At 45.4% G+C, this 18,190-nt stretch overlaps 3 protein-coding genes and 1 long non-coding RNA gene across 5 annotated transcripts; 2 read left to right on the top strand and 2 right to left on the bottom strand.

The window, feature by feature from the left end:
* Nucleotides 1-847: 847 nt before the first annotated feature.
* Nucleotides 848-7,741, bottom strand: DENR (density regulated re-initiation and release factor). 2 transcript variants are annotated; one of them, XM_066199332.1, is made up of 8 exons: nt 7,514-7,741; nt 6,239-6,353; nt 5,483-5,502; nt 5,282-5,366; nt 4,587-4,676; nt 2,454-2,570; nt 1,807-1,946; nt 848-1,157 (listed from the first exon to the last, which is right to left on the bottom strand). In XM_066199332.1, the coding sequence occupies exons 1-8, from the start codon at nt 7,724-7,726 to the stop codon at nt 1,113-1,115; spliced, it is 825 nt and encodes a 274-aa protein (XP_066055429.1). In that variant the 5' UTR covers nt 7,727-7,741; the 3' UTR covers nt 848-1,112. The 2 variants fall into 2 exon arrangements, with proteins under 2 accessions (XP_066055429.1, XP_066055430.1); XM_066199333.1 differs by having other exon boundaries at nt 7,307-7,593.
* On the top strand, nt 7,688-11,443 carry GPN3 (GPN-loop GTPase 3). Its single transcript, XM_066199331.1, has 8 exons — nt 7,688-7,772; nt 7,849-7,957; nt 8,435-8,602; nt 8,993-9,117; nt 9,790-9,905; nt 10,210-10,306; nt 10,684-10,812; nt 11,198-11,443. Exons 1-8 carry the CDS (start codon nt 7,725-7,727, stop codon nt 11,258-11,260), a joined length of 855 nt encoding a protein of 284 aa, XP_066055428.1. The 5' UTR covers nt 7,688-7,724; the 3' UTR covers nt 11,261-11,443.
* Nucleotides 11,444-12,072: 629 nt separating this feature from the next.
* Nucleotides 12,073-16,989, top strand: ARPC3 (actin related protein 2/3 complex subunit 3). The gene is made up of 7 exons (XM_066199335.1): nt 12,073-12,291; nt 13,379-13,478; nt 14,481-14,557; nt 14,865-14,933; nt 15,202-15,328; nt 15,638-15,732; nt 16,466-16,989. The coding sequence occupies exons 1-7, from the start codon at nt 12,088-12,090 to the stop codon at nt 16,526-16,528; spliced, it is 735 nt and encodes a 244-aa protein (XP_066055432.1). The 5' UTR covers nt 12,073-12,087; the 3' UTR covers nt 16,529-16,989.
* On the bottom strand, nt 13,477-18,187 carry LOC136298552 (uncharacterized). The gene is made up of 3 exons (XR_010723333.1): nt 17,727-18,187; nt 17,474-17,626; nt 13,477-14,010 (listed from the first exon to the last, which is right to left on the bottom strand). It is a non-coding gene; the product is annotated as an uncharacterized lncRNA (long non-coding RNA).
* Between the last annotated feature and the right edge of the window lie 3 nt (nt 18,188-18,190).

Here is an 18,190-nt window from a genome sequence, read left to right as displayed (position 1 = left end):
AACAGGCAACTTCCCTGTCCAGCATTTAATGGGAGGACTAGAGAGATGCCGGCAGCTCCTGAGATACGCTATTTCCAAAGACAGGGATGGAGTTATCTCTCCAGATACACCCATGGTTTATAAATAGCAATCACTGAAAAAAGCAACTTTACAGGAAGAGAACAGAGCGTCTGACACATCAACCCCTTGGCTTGCAGCTCACCGAGGTTCTGCAGTGACAGCAGCGTGTCACTTCCAGGACTCTGCCACCAGGGAGCTTTTATTGTTATTAAATGGAACAGTGAAAGAAAAAGCACCAAATCGATGCTCGAGGCTGTTTGTGGGGGTACAGACAGCAGAGCTGGCACCCCACCCCAGCTGCTGACATGGCCTGTGGAATAGTGCTCACTATTAATCTGTGTCCATTACCACCACTCTTGAATGAGCAGCAGGTTAAAAGCATAAAGCCATTACAACTTCCTCACCTAGAAGCCCAGAAGGGTTTAAGAGATCTTTGGAATTATGAAAATGGGATAAATTTCTAAGTCATATTCACGTATTTCTCAGTGTTTCCACTTAATAAAATAATTTGGTTGGCAACGATGTAGAATGATCACTTCAGCCCAGCTCCTCTGACCACTTCAGGATTCACTGTTCTTCCACTGCAAACAAACCTTTAGAATGTTTGTTCCCTTCTGATTCCTAAAATTCTCCACAGGTAAATGAGAGGTAAAAGTGTCTACATCAGTCACATGCCTTAAGCTCAGCAGAAAGGACAGCAGATGTAAAACAAACTTTTAATACCTTAAATTCTTATTTTCCCGTAAGAGAGGTAGGGGAAAGTAGATGCAAAAAACCTCAGAAACTATTCAGTGAGGAACAGTAATTTTATTTGAATCTACTTCATGCGTAAGCATGGTAGAACCCCAATTTAACTTTGGCAAATATCACAAAAAAAAACCCCAAAAACAAACAAACAAACAAAAAAAACCCCAAGCAGCCTATACAGAACAGTGAGAATGCCAAGGATACGGGTTCTCCACAGTCTCACTGCAGAGCAAATGGATTTAAGAAGCCTCACTTTTGCTATATCATTTATAACCATATAATTAAATAAAGGTAGCCTTCCACTATCATTTCTTGACTTCTCCAAGATCTTCAATGCTGTCATCATCCACCTAGGGAGAAAAAGGCAAAACACAGCAAATTTAGTATTTTCTTTTTACATGCCTCCTTCAGTGTGCACCCCTGTAAATGTGGTGAAGTGTGGGAGAAGTGAACAGCACCATTCCAGATCCCTTGCTGTAAATCCTACGTGAGTGACACGTGCTTACAGGACACAGCTGAGCCTGCAGGGCTGGGAATAAAGACAGGCCTATGGAGTTAAACCATAAAGAATTCCACTTGGGAAATGCCAGGACAAGGGAGAGTCAGAGAAAGCCCTTGCAGTTACAGCTCTCAGCCTTAAATTTCAGTCCAACCTACACTAGCTGATTTCTTCTGAAGCCCAAATGTGTGGGGCTTGGGGCTTTTTTGTTTGTTTCAATTTTGCAGTATTTTAAGAGGTGTTGAAAAATAGGATGGCAACGTAAGAATACTCAGACACTCGCTGTTAAGAAATGGTCACAAAGAAGCCACAGATATTTGACAGCTGGATTTATTCTGACACGCCTCTCTCGCTGTAGGGTGGGAATGCAACAACTGCTCTTTTATTTTTGTGCACCAATCTGTGCTGCCAAAGATGAAGGCCTTTTCCAAATTCATCGGAAGGTCACAAGCTAGCGTGGAAAAGTGTGTGTGTTCCTGACAGAAGGAGGGGTTTATTACCTCAGGCCACTTCTCCTGGATTACATCAATGATGTCATCTGTAAAGTCCCCCTGAATGATGATTTCATCTTCTCCTGTTACTGAGGCACCGCAGGAAAATTTCTGAGCAAAAAACCTTTGTGCTTCCTTAAGATCAATTTCTGCCAAGGAGAAAATGGACAATTTAAGTACAGCTGTTGTCATAAAAATATTTTCTCAACATTAAAGCCAAAATCTTGTTTAAACTTGAAAAAATGGTGGCACTTGACAGTTGAAGCTTTGCTAGAGTACCCTTGAAAGCCAAGTCTGTTGTTTACACCCAAAACATCTGACTCTACAGATCTACAAATGCTTCAAGGTAGAAATTGCTGAATGTCCTCTACACATTCTGTTGATGTAGATCTGCACCCTGTTTCGAAAAACCTGTAGCCCTCTCTGTTTGAAAAATCACGGCAATAAATATTTTAAGAATTTATCCCTGTGGGAAGTCAGTGTACTTTTAACATGCTTTGGAAACTGCTAAAAGCACCTTGGGACTTCCATCTCGCAGCTGGAAGCAGATTCCCCAGTGGAATGCAACCAGAAGAAATATCAGAAATAGACAGAAATATCACAGAAATATGAGGTTAAAGGCAGGCACATCCAATACCAGGAAAACCCAAACTCACCAAACGTGGCGAGGCCACACACTCTCGTGACATATTTTTTCTTTGCTCTGGGAATTTTAGCTATCGTAACTTTCTGTGGCACAGTCTTCTTCTTCTGTTTTATCTGACCTCTTCCACCTTTAAAACAGAGCATGAGGTTACATGATTAATTAAAGTCATAGTTTATCAAAGAAAAAAGCATACAAGGTCAGAATTTGTCCCTATAAATGGAGAAACTGTTACCTTCCAACACTGTTGATAAACAAAACCATATTTTGCACATTTTCTGAGATTTACTATTATTTAAGAAAGATCTCATGTCATCAAAGTTCGGTATTATGGGAAATAACAATATATACATGTCAAATGTGCATTCAAAACAAACACAGGTTGCACAGCAGACACCCACGACAATCAGCAAAAAAAGAGATTTTCCCCATACTTTTACCAATCACTGTGTTTGGCCTACATTTTCATCGTTCTTTGGGCGTCATCCTAGAAATAAATTTTTCTTTGATATTTCCCACAACTATTTTAACATCCTCAGGGTTTGTGTCCACGGCAAAGCAAACTCCTCATGCCCGTTTCCTGAGGCCACAAGGTCTTGCTTTCATCAGGCTGCTGGGTTAAACAGGAGATCAAGTTCTGGACACCTGTGCACGAGCCCACAATGAACCAGACAGGGATATTTGAGCCAGCAGCTCAAACCCCAATTCCACATCATTTAACACCACCTTTCCCACTGCCTGTTTCTAGGCCAGCCTGTGGGAACACTCCCCATATCAGGCATTTCTGAGTCAGAGTAAAGCATGCAAAAGATACATTCCACTCATTAGGATTCTTCAAGCCAGATTAAGATCTCAGCTTAACTTCGTGTACAGTCATCAAGTTATTCCAGGGTAACCAAAGTTTCATGTTTCTGAACCTTCTCAGCATGAAAAACCTAAAGAATTTATGACAAGTAAACCAACCCCTGTGACTGTTTCTGTTTCTAACCCGCAGCACCTTCAATTTTGTTTTATTCTAAACTGGTGTCTGATAATGGTAAGACAGTAAATTTCTCCCTGAAATTTTCTTCAGTGAGTTTCTGCAGTGTCTTATGAAGTTTGTGCTTGTTTTCCCTCACACTCTTATGGTCACTTACATCATCCTACTTAACACCATACTGTAAGTTTTCTTGAAACTTCAGATTCTAGGAGAAAATCACTAGATATTTTAAACACTATTATTTTAGTCCCAAAACCTAGACTGAAAGCTAATCATACCACCCCTCACAACAAATTAATGTTGAAATAAAATGTCCTGAAATCTCTGGGAAAAGAATCCAAGTTACAGAACATGAATTACTGTTTTCACTAGACACTGCCTGCTGAGAAGGTAAATTAAACTGGTTACCAAGATACCAAAAATAAAATAAAACTATATGTAGCGTAAAAAATGAATCTTACTGTGTATTACCCATTATTTCTGGAGCATTACACACAACTGACACTGCACAGGCAAATGCATATTAACAGCTCCAGCACTCTGATTTATGGTGGAAAGTATGTTAATTAATTCAGCAGAAAGAGCTCCAACGATCGAAGTTAAAAGTGTGCTTAAATTGTTCCACGTAACTTTACATCTTCCACAGTTGGGTTTTGAAAATGTTTTTCATCAGTACTGGGAAGATGATTAGCTGGGCAGAGACACAGCTGCTAATGGAGACACAGGTAACAGATTTAAAAGCCTAAAACCAAGTCCTGTTCCGTGAATACGGAGAGGTGGAAGGAAACAAAGGCAAAAGCAGTCATGAGGCATTAACAGAGGGAAGCAGCCTTTGTTCCACTCTGCAAGCAGCCCATAAAGTGCTGCTCAACAGGGCAGAGCATTCCGGGAGAAATGCCAGCTGATTTCAGGAGGAATTGCTCCCTGACTGAGCGTGACAGTGGTGACAGGAACAATGGGGCACAGGATGCAGGTCACCTTTCCCTGCCTGTCCCTCCTGTCCAACATTTCCATTGGCACAGACCACAGGGAGGAAGATATTCCCTCTATTCCAGAGCTAACCACCAAAATGCAAGGGATCTGTGCCCTCCTCCAGACCAGCAGGTGAGAGAGGGATGCCCCAAACTGCTTTTAAATCAGTACCACAATCAACTATTTAGACCTTGCCTCTCTTTTGCTTCTTCTTCTCCTCTTCTTCTCCTCCTCCCACATTTCCTTGGCCTTCTCCAACCCCAGCTTCCTGTTTAGGTGAATTTTCTTAAATGCGGCAGAAAGGAGTGAGGGGAAAAAAAGAACAAAATTAGTGGTCAAACACCCCCAGCCTTACAGGAACAGAAAGTAAGGTACAGTGATATTTTGCTAAATTAATAAATTATACTGAAGTGCAGCAGCCCCTTGACTGATGATGTTAGATCTTCATTACAGTATTTATGCAAATTAGACCCCAGGAAAGCCTCAGCTCAAAGCTACAGTGACAATTCCCATAAAGGCTCTTGCACAGAGAGACAAGAATTAATGATAATGTTAATATTGAAATTCCAAATACAAACAAGTAAGTTCCCCATTATTTCCTCCAGCCATCTACTGAAGACTGGACAGACATAAAATCCAATAAACTAACTCTGATGGGAAGCAAGTGCATGGATGACTGTTTAAGGCAGGAACCTTAAGAAATCTCAAATACTATTAATAAAACTACAAACTGATTATTTAGTGTTTTCTGACATTATAAAACCTGTTTCACTGCATCCAAAGCATTAACTTCCACATGATACAGCAGGAAAAGGAAAGAGATAAGAACTGGACAAGATATTTCTAAATATGTCCAAGGACACCTATCAGAAAACAGAAAAGCCTCTTACCTACTGTAAGTTTTGCAAACTCATCTGGAAAATTCTTTTCTAACCATTGTCTGCATTTAGTCACATCAGGCATGTATTCACAGTACTGGAGAAAAGCCATATGAATGTTGTTAGTGGAGGAATGACAAAATACATCACAAACACACCAAAATAGGGCATAATAGGACAGAAGGAAATCTGGGCAACAAAAAATGAACTTACCTCTGTTGGCAATGAACAGACTGGAGAAAAAAAGGGGAAAAAAAAGAACAGATTACAAAAGGAATTTTTTACTCTTTACCTTTTTACTTATAGCCTTAGTAATTAAATTCCAAATACAGTTTTAACGTCAGGGATGAGTTCCTACATAACTTCTGGTTATAACCACACACTGACTCAAAAGCCTTTGTTTATTGTTGCCATTCCACATTTTACTTCCTCTCTCATCAGACCTGTGCTCACACGCTCTGCATTAGGATAAAACCATCACAGCAAGAGCTGCCAGTCACTGGGGGAAGGGGAGGAGATGCCCAAGGTTGGGGTAAGCTACAGAACAGAACACCACTTCTACCTGAGGCAAAAGAGACACTGAATGAAATACCAGGTGGTTCGGTCAGCTTTCCTTTCTCCAAGAGCTGCCAACGTCCCAAAGAAGGGACACCCAAACCAACCCGGCAGACTTTCACACACAACAGGGCTGTTTCCTACTGCCCTGCAACAGTATTCCAGCCTGAAGCAAAATGACATTCCTACCTAAAAACACACCTGTCGAGATTATTTACTCCCCTTTAAATTTCACCCACACAACTACAAACGCAACGAGCAAAGAACACTTCTAAACACAGTGCAGCAATTCAATGTGTTCCGTTTCTTGCTGTCACCCTAATGCTCAGAGGCCTTTTCGGTGCTAATTGCTTCAGTGCAGGGAGAGATGTGTTCTCCCACCCCTTTCACACCCAGAAATCTCCCAGAACTTGCCTCCACAGTAGAGGACTCGCAGAGGGTAATCAGCATCCGACCTGGCACCGCTCCTGCCGTCCCCTCTGCAGTCAGGGACCACGGGCTCTGCCACATCTGTGGCCATGTCACAGGCCTGCAGGTCACAGGGTGAGAGAAATCAGGATGCAAGGCCTGGGTTTAAGTCAGTCACATCCCTCCCATCTCAACAAGAATCCCAGAGGAAATAGGTGCAAGTGTTAAAAGAGAGTGAGAGATCAGGGAGAAGAAAATGGGAATCAAAAGCAATGAAAACGGCTACAAAGTACACCAAGCAGTATTGGAATTCTAGCACATGAGGGGAAAGGAGCCAAAATGCCACAAAATGAAGGAGGACCTTTCAGAAACCCACACGGAATCACAGAACACACTGGGTTAAGGACAGTGTGAAGGATCATGTTAAATCAGTGGCAGAACAGTGGGGGCACTGGGGGCAGGTACCTCTCGCATAGTAGCAAAGGAAAGGGGTCATTTAAATCAGTGCCTGAAGAGTCACAATCTGATCCAAGAACATTGGAAAAAAACCCCAAAAATACTCAAAACCAGAACATAAAAAAAGGAAAGCAAACTCAAGCCACTAACGGGTTTAATAGTGGTTTACACACACGCTTTCAAGCAAGGGATTTTAGAAGACAGGAGTCAACAAGGAAAGAGTTTGGAACACACAAGAAATCCCCCAGGACGATGGGAACAAACAGGATACGCGTGAGGGAGTTTCGGATGTTGTACAAGCTGCGCTGAGCAATGAGGAATGCTGAGGGAAAATTCCAGAGGTGGTGGGCTCAAGGCAGGGGGATAAGGACAGGGAGTAGATGGGCACAGTGCGGGTGAGGATGCTGCGGTGCTCATGAAGACCCCGAACAGGGGCGGGAAGGTGCTGGGGGCAAAACTGAGGATGGGTCGGGGGAAGGATGCTGGGACACCAGACACGGTGGGGATCACGGACACGGCGGGATGGGGGGAGCCGGGGGGATCTGTGGGGGCAGAACTGAGGGGATGGGGGGAACCGAGGGGATGGGGGGGAGCTGAGGGGAGGCGGTTCGGGGGTACCTGAGGAGGGGCGGGCTCGCAGGGCGGGGCGGTGCCGGGGCTGACGGAAAGGAGGGCGCCGGGAGGATGCTCGGTACAAGCACCGGGGGGATCGCTGCGAGGGGCGGCAATGCCGCGGCTCCGGAGGACGGGGAGCGGGCGGGTGTGGGAAGCCGGCCGGCGGGGGCTGAGCGGAGCGGGGGGACCCGGGGGCGGTGTCGGTGTTACCGGAGGCCCCTCGGGCCGCGGCGGGTCCCGGTCCCTCACCGCGCGCGCACGTGCGCCCGCCCCAGCGCCGCCGTCTCGCGAGAGGGGCGTGCACGGTTTGACCCCGACGGCTCGCCGTACCGCGACGGGCAGGGCTACGCGCTGAGCCTCACGGGGTTCACCCCAACTACGGGGCGCCGCGGCGGCCACTTCCCGCCGGGCCGCCGCAGCCATGCCCCGGTACGCGCAGCTGGTGATGGGCCCGGCGGGCAGCGGGAAGGTGAGCGGGGAACGGCGGGGAACGAGGGGCGGCGGAAGCCTCCTGACGGCTCCTGACCGCCGTGTGTGCCTTGCAGAGCACGTACTGCTCCACCATGGTGCAGCACTGCGAGGCGCTGGGCCGCGCCGTGCAGGTGGTGAACCTGGACCCGGCGGCCGAGCTCTTCAGCTACCCCGTCATGGCAGGTGAGAGATGCTTAATCCCTGTATTTAACTACACCAGTGATTGATATGTGCTGGCAGATGCCTCGGTTTTGAGAACAACAACAGTTGTTTGTGTCTGAACAAAGATGATGAGGAAAGTGCATTTTGACCTGGCCACGTAGCTGGGATACTTTCAAGTAAAGAGATTCATTAGAAGATCCAGGACCATAAGAGGAAAATCTGGGGAATGAGATGTTTCCCAGACAATCACCAGGAACCCTCAAAAGACCCCTTACCAAATAAGTCCGGGGAAGTATTTAGCATGTATTTTTTTTGTGTGAATTAAGGAATTTGTGTAAGTTTCGTGAACATAACCCGTTTTGTTTGGCTGCTGGCTGTGCCTGTGCCAGAGAGATCCCCCTGCACCCAGCGCTGCTGTAACGTTGTGTTGGTTTTCTCAGCTGCCAAAGTGCCTGCAGGGTTCATGTCCTGCCTTTGGTGGCGTTTGTGTTGTGGCAGACATCCGCGAGCTGATCGAAGTGGACGATGTCATGGAGGACGAGTCCCTGAGGTTTGGCCCCAATGGTGGCCTGGTGTTTTGCATGGAATACTTTGCCAACAACTTCAGCTGGCTGGAGGAGAGCCTCGGGCACGTGGAGGATGACTATGTTTTGTTCGATTGCCCAGGTAAGTACATGCCAGTGTTTGGCATCATGATGAGCATTGGCAAAATGGCAAATTGGCAAATTTGGTTGTAGATGGTCATGATAATTCCCATTTTGTTGAGCTATTAACAGTTGTCAGAGTCACTTCCAGATGTGAACATAGTCCTGGGCTGATCTGGGTGACTGCACAGATGTTTGGTAGCATCATGAGCTGTGGCAAACTAACACTAAATGGAAACCAAAGGAGGAAAAACCTCCTTTTATTTCTTTTTCCCTTCACCCAAACACAGTCAGAGCTGCCAGAACAGAGGGTGCTTTCCTTATCAGTGCAATTCCCATGTCTACATATAACAGTGGACTGTTCCTGTTTGCTTCACATTCCCACCTGTTAATATCCTGCGTGTGCCCCCAGGTCAGATCGAACTCTACACACACCTGCCAGTGATGAAACAGCTGGTGGAGCAGCTGCAGCAGTGGGAATTCCGTGTCTGTGGAGTTTTCCTTGTGGATTCTCAGTTTATGGTGGAATCTTTCAAGGTATCCATTTTGAAATCTGTTGATAAAAGTTCATTTTTATAAAGAACAACGAGCCTGAGCCATTCAGGGAGCTGGGTTTGCCCAGAGGAAAAACTGCCAAGTCCAGGGAGATGCGGTTGCTGTGATCAGCTGCCCCAGACACAGCTTGCAGCAAGGACAATCCCAGGTGGATGTAAAGACCACCAGCACTGGGAGAGCGGTCAGACTGGGACAGGCACAGAGGGATTGTGCAGTGAATGTTCACAGAGTCAAAACTTGACTAGGCACACCCCAGAGCAGCCTGGTCTGACCTGGAAGTGCCTTTGTTGGAGCAGTTTTATTTTAGAAGCCAGATAGCTCTCGTGGAATCACAGAAGAATTTAGCTTGGAAGGGACTTTGGAGGTTTTCTCAGATCCCAAGAACAAGCAGGCCACTTTCCCATTAGCAGTAACGGTGCCAAGAAGGGTTGGGGTTTTCTTAATGCCCTTTTCAGTGGCAGATCCATATTTGAGCCTCCAAAAGTTGAGAGGTTACTTGGCACCTCCTTTTTCCAGCAGAGAAAATGATTCCTCATATGGCTTTGTGTCCATGTTCCATATATTCATTACCAGATTTGGCCTGTGGTTGAGTGTCCTGTGTGTTTGCATTGTGTTTTTCTGTACTTTAATACATCATTTCTCATCCTCTTCAAGTTTATTTCTGGAATCCTGGCAGCTCTCAGTGCAATGATATCTTTGGAGATTCCACAGATTAACGTCATGACCAAAATGGATTTGCTGAGCAAGAAAGCCAAGAAGGAGATAGAAAAGTAAGTTCCAAAAAAAATTATTCACTCTGTAGTATAATATACTGAGGAAAAGTTCACTGAAAGTTCAGTCTCATGTTTCCCACAATTAAAACGTACTCTTTTGGAATGGGAGAAGATGGATTTTGTTTAGTTCAAACAATAGTCTTTAAACGTCTGGGTAGGATGCTTAGTTTAGTCAGAGTCAAATGAATAGCTCCGTGTTTGGACTGATCTCTGGATTTTTCTGTAAATAATTATCTTGGATCTTTAGTGTCATTTTCTGAATGAGAGACTTTCAGTGTTGATGGTGACTTTGTTTCTCCAGGTACTTGGATCCAGATATGTATTCTATGATTGAAGATTCTTCAAATATACTGAAAAGTAAAAGGTTTAAAAAACTGACCAAATCTATATGTGGATTGGTAGGTATATTGCTTTTGAGCTGGTACCCTAAAATTCACTATCACTTTTTGCCTCTTTCAACTAAGATCTTTATTTTTTTCAGATTAGCATGAGATTCTTGATGCTACTGATATGATACTCTTGATATCTGGATTATAGCAAATACATTTACATTTTCTTGGAATCCTGTTGGCAATTTTGGGAATTGGTTTTTGCTAGTGTATAGAACTTAGGACTGGTAGCCACGTGTTCTGAGCAGGGAATTGCCATTGGTCTGCAGCGTGACTTCAATGGTATTTAGAAGTCCAGACAAGTGTGGTTTAAGTGGCTCAGAGGGCTGTGATTGAGCATGAACTTTCTGCATTTCCCTACCAACATCCTTTGCATCCTTCCATAGATTGATGACTATGGTATGGTTCGATTCCTGCCTTTGGATCGCTCCGATGAGGAAAGCATAAACATCGTTCTGCAGCACATAGACTTCACCATTCAGTATGGAGAAGATCTGGAGTTTAAAGAACCAAAGGTAAGGGACCATTGGTGAGAAGATGAAAAATCAGAAAGTATCCAGAAATTGTAATATAAATATGTTCTTTGCCTTGCTAATAAATTATTGTCTTAGTACGGTTCAAAATAAGCCATGTTTAGTCTTTCAGTGACAATGCATCACCTTCATTTAGTTACAGAAGTGAAATTCTTTAAATCATCTGGCATATGCAGATTGATCAGATGGTTATTTAAAAGTATTGCTTTGGTTTTCAAAATTTAACAGAGCTTTACCCTTCAAATGTCAGAAAGGATCACTAAGATTTTTTCCTGCCTGATTGTTCAAAGTCCCCTGATGATTCCTGTGTTCAACCCAGGAAGGTTTATATTTTTTCTGATTTTTTTTTTTTTTTTTTTTTTTACAGGAATGTGAAGAAGAGAAATCTGCTCTTGTGGATGAATACTTTCAAGATCATGTGGATGAGTAAAAACCATGTTCAAACTGGGAGGAAAATACTTTGCTTTTGGTAAAAAAATAAAAATGAAATTAAAAAACCCCAAACCCCTATACAAACACACCTGATGTTTTATCTGTAAAATAACTAATATTTATAGTGGAGAGTGAGTTACATGACCTTGTAATTACTTTAATAAACAATTTTTTTAAAATATTATGCTTGTGTGTGTTATAAAATACATAGGCCAGTGTTAGTTCATATAAAAAAGCAGAGTCAGACCTGGGCAAGAGGGTCAACAGCCCAGCAAATCCTGCATATCTAGAGGAAAAGAGCTCAGAAAAATCTGTACGTGGCAGCTCTTGAACTGGCTGAATTAAACCATTCAAAAGCTGGGGACCTACAGTGGTTTAATTCACTTCCAGACTGCCACTGGGACGAGCTATGCTTAGGGCGTGTTGAAACGATAAACTCCAGCCCTGCAATTGAATTATTATGACTCAACTTCCAAACCACCCTGACTCATGCCGGGACTCAGATACCCGGGGACAAATTCAGCAACGCTGAGTCACAGTGAAGGTAATGGCTTGATAGCAATTGGAGAGCGCACCTTAAAGTAGTGTATCCCTCTGAACACAACACTTTTGAACCCGTCTTGTGCTTCTTTACACGAAGTGCCCCGTGCGGCCGGCTGGGCTGTGCTGGAAACACGGGAGACCAACCCAGCTGCGAGCGAAGCATCCCGGAGCCCCTTCTCCGAGCGGGCGGTGCCCGACAAGAGCAGCAGGCTCCCCTCCCGGTAGCGGCAGTGCCTCCTCTCCGTGGCCCCTTCCCCGCACGGGCAGTGCCCGGGCACAGCGATGCTCCCCGCGATCCCTTCCCGCTGCGCTGCCTCCGGGGCGGTGCACGGCTCCCGCCTCCCCTCCTCGCACCGCCTCTGCCGCTGCCTCATTTCCTGCAGCGGAGGCGGAGAAGGAAGCTGCGTGTCTGCTTTCCTGCCCGGTTCGCCCCGCTCCCCTCCCGCCCGGCCCCCGCCGAGCCGCCTCCTGCCCTTCGAGATGCCGGTGAGCGGCTCCGCGCCCGGCGCTGCGCGGCCCCGGCGGCGGCAGCGCGGGCAGGAGGGCGCGGGGCGGCGGGGCCGGGCCGGGGGCGGCGGGGGCGATCCCGGGCCGGGAAAGGGGCTCTGCTGCGGGCTCTGGCCGCCGACACTGCGGGGGGAAAGAGGGGCTGCAGCTGCGGGGAGAGCTGCTGGGAGCGGGGAATGGCTCTTTATGGGAGGCTGCTGCAAGGCCAGCGCCTTCCTCTTCCTCTTCCTCCTCCCCCTGCCAGGGATCCACCCGCAGCCGGGAGGGTGCGAGCCCCGGCAGCAGCGGGGGAGAGGGCGCTCACAGCAGGGCTTTGCTCTGGCTTTGTTCACACCACCTTCCCCTCAGTGAAATAAACTGCTTTTGACACCCAGCCTCCCCCCGCCACATCCTCTGCTCCCCACAAAAGATGAGGGATTCCCAGTGGCCTGACACAGCACCCAGGAAACGTTTGGAGGGTGCCGAAAACTAAACTCATTAGTTGTTTAAAAACTGTTATGCAGGAAGAATTTGTCATATGCAGAAAGCTGGTTTGTTTTTCCCTTGAATCAGTTTTGTTGGCTTTATTGGGGGTTTTTTGTTGGGGTTTTTTTTGTGGGTTTTTTTTTTTTTTTTAATGCATTGAGCCTGGCTTTATTTATAATTATCTACTGTTAATAGCCAGACATGGAAATAAATTACATATTATTTAATGGCCAACTAACTTTCAGTGCAATGCCCCAGAACTCAGGCAGGTGAGCAGGGCTGTTACCCCTTGGTACTGGCAGGATGGGGTCAGGCAGCCTGGGGATGAACTGTGCAGACCAACAACATGGATTTTGTCCCATCTCCCAACACTGTGACTGCAAGTGGTGGCAGTTGTGGTGCTTTCCTGGCATTCACCGGAATGGCACCAAGATCTGGACCTAAATAGAAAACAGCAATTGTTTGTGCAAGGAAAAAATGCTGGAAGCATCATAATGGACTAAGCTGTGACTCCTTTTTGATGAAGACACATGGGACATGTGATTGGATATGGAAATGGCTATTTTCTGTAGGATCAATAACCAGCTCTCCCTGTCTCTAGGCTTACCACTCCACTTTAATGGACTCAGACACCAAGCTAATTGGGAACATGGCACTGTTACCCATCAGGAGCCAGTTCAAGGGCCCAGCACCTCGAGAAAGTGAGTTTATAATAATCTCTGAATTACTGCATGTAGCTCATCATCTCAGGGCTTCCTCTACGCCAGCCCCAGCTAGAGTGGTGAGAAGAATCACTGGTGGGAAATGGAAGTCTTTGCAGTTTAGAGAGGAGAAAAGTTTTCAACCACTTGAGTTGTGCAAATCATAGAAAATAATTATGCACAGATAACTGTGCTCCGTGTTCTGCTGAATGAGTAGTTTCAGTAATCCAAACCTCTGGTTGCTGTTTTCTGTGCTCCTGAGCAGGGTTTTGAGGAGGCTGTGGTGGTGTGAGGCCTCTGTGTCAGAGGAAGTGGGGGTTTGGCCACAGAGAACTTGTGCTCTGGGCTGAGGCTGGCCACGCCTGCCTGCTCTGAGGGACAGCAGTACTTCAAAGGTTCAAAACCTGGGGCTTCCAAGAACTGAAATGAAATTCCAGGCACCCCAACAGGGCCCACAGGCAGCCGGGTACAGATTCCCCTTCAACACGTGAACTTCCCAGGCGTGGTATTCCCCGAAATGTGGTGCTTCAGTCTGAAAAGGGAAATGTAAAGGAAGTGTTTCTGGATTTAACCAGCCTTGGATGGTAGCAAAAGGCAGATTGTCACTGTGTTCTGCACCCCTCCTTTATTTGAAGAGGATAATGGAATCTCAGTGATTGTGCTGCTATGCTTTCTCCAAAAACATTTTTTCTATCCTTTTATGATGTTAAAACCCTGATGAGTTACTCAAAAGTGGTAGAAAAGTGGGGAACTGCTGAGTTGCTGCTGTTTGTGAAGTGACATATCACAGGGGAAGGAGAAGGGAGAAGGAAGTTTAAATATTACAGTCTGAACTCCTGGTGTTTCAGAGGCTTTCTGTTACGTGGTGCTGACTTCTGCTTTTTTCTAAATACCATGGTTTTGCTTTTGCAATAATCCTTATTTATGTATTTCAGTGAGTAAAAGTTACGACAAATGTAGTGTAACAGTGCACTGCTTAACTCTGTATCTCTTTTTTATTAGCTAAGGACACAGATATTATAGATGAAGCCATCTACTACTTCAAAGCTAATGTTTTCTTCAAAAATTATGAAATTAAGGTAATTTTTTGAGATATGTTTTCTTCAAAAATTAGGAAATTAAGGTAATTTTTTGAGATACTGAGCATATTTGAGTTCTTTGGAGGGTTGATGCTGTGAATATAAATTTATTTTCAAGGAAGTAATTCTAGAAGATCACAAAAACTCCCCTTCCACTTAATCTTTAAAGTTGGGTAAATGTCATGAATTGCAAATCTCTCTCTCATGGGGAAACTATAGCCCAAAATGGCTTGAATCCATTCCTGTTTCAGACTTTATCAGTTCCACAAAGTCCTGTAATCTAAGAGTTCCTGTTCGTGTTTTGCAGAATGAGGCTGACAGAACACTGATCTATGTGACCCTCTACATTTCCGAGTGCCTGAAAAAGCTGCAGAAGGTATGAAAACTGAATTTCTGTGCAGGTGGGAGACAGTCTGAGGATTGTTCTCAGGAAAGGATTTCCTGATATTCTCCTTCCAGGGGAATAAATAATCCTGTTCACCCCAGTCCCAGTTGTCAGAGCCTCAAATACTCCAGGGCTGTGGATGTGTTGTGTTGCTCTTCTTGATGAGTTTCCATGTTCCAGATTTGTAAAATATTTGGGTCTAATGCTCTGCCAGCTTTTGTTCCTAACTGCTAACCCATTGTTTGCCTGGTTCTTCCAGTGTAACTCCAAAGGCCAGGGAGAGAAGGAAATGTACACGCTAGGAATCACCAACTTCCCAATCCCAGGGGAGCCTGGCTTCCCACTGAACGCCATTTACGCCAAACCTGCCAACAAGCAGGAGGAAGGTAAGGCTGACCCAGGGCCTCTGAGGGTCACACTTTAATAACTGCACTTAGAACAATAACTGTTCAAACAAAACCTTCCAAATCTGCAGTCTGTCTTAAGCTGGATTTTCTGACCTTGAGGATTCCCCCTGGTTCCGTAGATAAATTGGGCAAATCAGCTCAGCCAGTGGGTAGTCCCTGCAGAGGTGAAACTCCCTCTCTGCTTTAAGCAGTTCCTTCCTAAGATCCTTCCTAAGATATGCCTCCCTGTTAAATCCAGTTTGAGTTGGTGCTGCCCAGCTCACCCTGGTTTTGCTGTGCTGCTTTCAGAGGTGATGAGGGCCTACCTGCAGCAGCTGAGGCAAGAAACCGGCCTTCGCCTCTGTGACAAAGTGTTTGACCCTCAGAGTGACAAGCCAAGCAAGGTGAGAGTTCAGTGGCATCACCACAGGGTTAATGAGAGGTTGGGGGTGTTTTTTCAGCCACGTGAGATGATGGGGTGAGGCTCAGGGGTGGGTAACCTCAGCCAAGCCTGTCTGATTTTACAGTGAAATGGCAGCTGCAAGTTACCAATAAATTTAATCTAATGTGATCTGACAGTGAATGCCAGTTTGGGTTACTTTCAAAAGCAGGGCAGTAATAAGAGGTGTCTGGTTCAGCTCTTCAAAGCACTGAACATCTGCTCTTGGCTGGCGTTGCAAATGGAGTTCACAAGCACGAGAGGTGCTGTTTCTCTTCCCAGGCAGTTCTGATTTGAGAGCTGCTTTGAAGTTGATTGTTTTGCCTCATATCCAGATTGAAAAAAATCGCTAATCAATGAATGAGTCACCTCCTGAGTGTTCACATGTTACATGTGCAAATGCGACTGCATTTAATGTTGAAATTACTTAGGGTAATTTAGTTTCAAAGGCATAGCTTCCTGGTGCATTATCATTGTATTGGAATAAAATATAATAAAAGGAAAATAAGAGAAAGTAGAATATGAACTCATTGTGTCCATTCCTATTGTCGTGTTCAACCCAATTTCACTAGAAAACAGTGTGGAAAATTATGTGTAAAACTGGAGCCTTAATATTTGTTGTGTGTCAGAGATGAAACACTTTAAAGTCAATGGAAACCACTTCTGCAGATTTTCTGACTCTGTACTTCCTTCTGCAGTGGTGGATCTGCTTTGTGAAGAGGCAGTTCATGAACAAGAGTCTCTCAGGCCCTGGACAGTGAAGCAAAGTGGCGACAACTTTAAGCATTTCCACTGCAAGATGTTCAAGTCTTTTGCCTTTGTTTTGGATACATTTTGTACCAAGGAAGAATTAAGTGCTTATGAAGTTTAAAAAAAAAAAAAAAAAAAGAAAAGAAAAAAACCAAACCTGTCAATGAGTGATTGAGGGAGGGAGAGCAAAAAGATAAGTTGTGTGAGCAAATATTATTAAGCTGGTGCTTAATAAGTGGTTTCTAACGTGCTGTTTCAGATGCAAGCTGCTTTGTAATCGTGGCTACAGCATTTAGAACAGGGCTTGTATTTAAGAGAAGAGATGGGCTTGGCTGTGGGGCAGGGGAGCTGTGTCATTGCTCTGCTGGCTGGAGTCTGGGTGTCGTATGTCCAGGGAAAACAGACCTCTCACGCTGTGTTGTCCAGTGCAGTGATTTTTACCTTGTTTTCAATAAAATTCGCTTGTAATTAACGTGGTAACTACTGTGTGTCTTGTGGACAGCCTTCAGAGAAATCAAAGAGGGTATTTTTGTTATGTTTTGGCTTTTTTTGTGAAAGGCTAATTGTAGCCGTCCAGGAGTTGAAGTGAGTGAACAAGAGCCTGGAATGCCAGGACAAGGGGGAATGGCTTTGAACTGACAGAGGGCTGGTTTAGGTTGGATTCTGGGAAAAAATCTTCCTGTGAAGTTGGTGAGGCCCTGGCACAGGGTGCCCAGAGAAGCTGTGCCTGCCTCATCCCTGGAAGTGTTTAAGGCCAGGTTGGATGGGGCTTGAAGCAAGCTGGGGTAGTGGGAGGTGTCCCTGCCCATGGGTGCAACGAGATGATTTTTAAGGTCCCTTCCAACCCAAAGCATTCTGTGATTCCATGATTACTGTGTAACGTTTATCAGTAGGAAGTGAATCATTCTCACTGAAAACTGGGATTCATGCAGGACCTGCAGTTTGCAGCTATTTACCTGTTCATTTAGCAGTCTGTCTCTGCAGAGCTGTGCTCCCGAAATGCCTTTACAGGGTCACACAGGCAGATCCCACACAGCTGCGTCTCTGGCTGCCTTCCTGACGGCGCATTCAAACACTCACAAACTGGTAAAAAGCTGCGCTGATGATTTCTGGAAGAACACAAATCCACTTTTAGTTTATTCAGGTTCTGTTCCTTCATGGCAGGACTCGTGTCACAGTCACCACACACCAACACACTTTCAGTGTTACCTGGTGCTTGTGATATTTGGCTGCCTGGTGTTATTTGTTTGCTGACAGCTTTGTTACTCTCCCAGTAACATAGATGGCATGTCCAAACTGAAAGTTCTCACTGATTGCATTTTCATGAATAGGATAGCTATGTTTTAAAACGTTTTTGTAATAAAGGTGGGAAAATAAAGTTTATGATTCATCTCTCAGTCTATCCTTGTAGTTAACGGTAGGCCTAGTCATTTCCCAGGAGAAACGTAGGTTTTGAAAGGTCTTTCTCCTCCGTTACCGATTTTTATTAGGCAGGAGCGCCGTTATCTCGGACACCTCAGTCACATTTAGCCGCAACAACCATCAGCGCATTGGCAGGAGGACACGGGGCGGACTCGGGAGCTGTGGAGGCACGGGGAGCGCGTCTGTCGCACCAGGGCAGACCCAGGGGCGCGGATCCGCTCACAGCGGCGCCCGGACGCCGCCCTCCCCTC

The sequence above is a fragment of the Chamaea fasciata genome, unplaced genomic scaffold, assembly GCF_029207755.1.
Source record: "Chamaea fasciata isolate MVZ Bird 193981 ecotype frontalis unplaced genomic scaffold, bChaFas1.0.hap1 SCAF_18, whole genome shotgun sequence".
NCBI lineage: Eukaryota > Metazoa > Chordata > Aves > Passeriformes > Sylviidae > Chamaea > Chamaea fasciata.
Note: the sequence above shows the minus strand (reverse complement) of the source record. Positions and strands in the feature narration are given on the sequence as shown.

Coding starts and splice junctions, on each gene's coding strand:
- ARPC3 (XM_066199335.1), top strand. CDS start 12,088: ATGCTCCCCGCGATCCCTTCCCGCTGCGCTGCCTCCGGGGCGGTGCAC. Junction 14,934..15,201: donor GCCTGAAAAAGCTGCAGAAG/GTATGAAAACTG, acceptor TGGTTCTTCCAG/TGTAACTCCAAAGGCCAGGG. Junction 15,329..15,637: donor TGCCAACAAGCAGGAGGAAG/GTAAGGCTGACC, acceptor TGCTGCTTTCAG/AGGTGATGAGGGCCTACCTG.
- GPN3 (XM_066199331.1), top strand. CDS start 7,725: ATGCCCCGGTACGCGCAGCTGGTGATGGGCCCGGCGGGCAGCGGGAAG. Junction 7,958..8,434: donor CAGCTACCCCGTCATGGCAG/GTGAGAGATGCT, acceptor GTGTTGTGGCAG/ACATCCGCGAGCTGATCGAA. Junction 8,603..8,992: donor TGTTTTGTTCGATTGCCCAG/GTAAGTACATGC, acceptor GTGTGCCCCCAG/GTCAGATCGAACTCTACACA.
- DENR (XM_066199332.1), bottom strand. CDS start 7,726: ATGGCTGCGGCGGCCCGGCGGGAAGTGGCCGCCGCGGCGCCCCGTAGT. Junction 6,354..7,513: donor CGCGGCCCGAGGGGCCTCCG/GTAACACCGACA, acceptor TGTGACCTGCAG/GCCTGTGACATGGCCACAGA. Junction 1,158..1,806: donor TCCAGGAGAAGTGGCCTGAG/GTAATAAACCCC, acceptor TTTTCTCCCTAG/GTGGATGATGACAGCATTGA.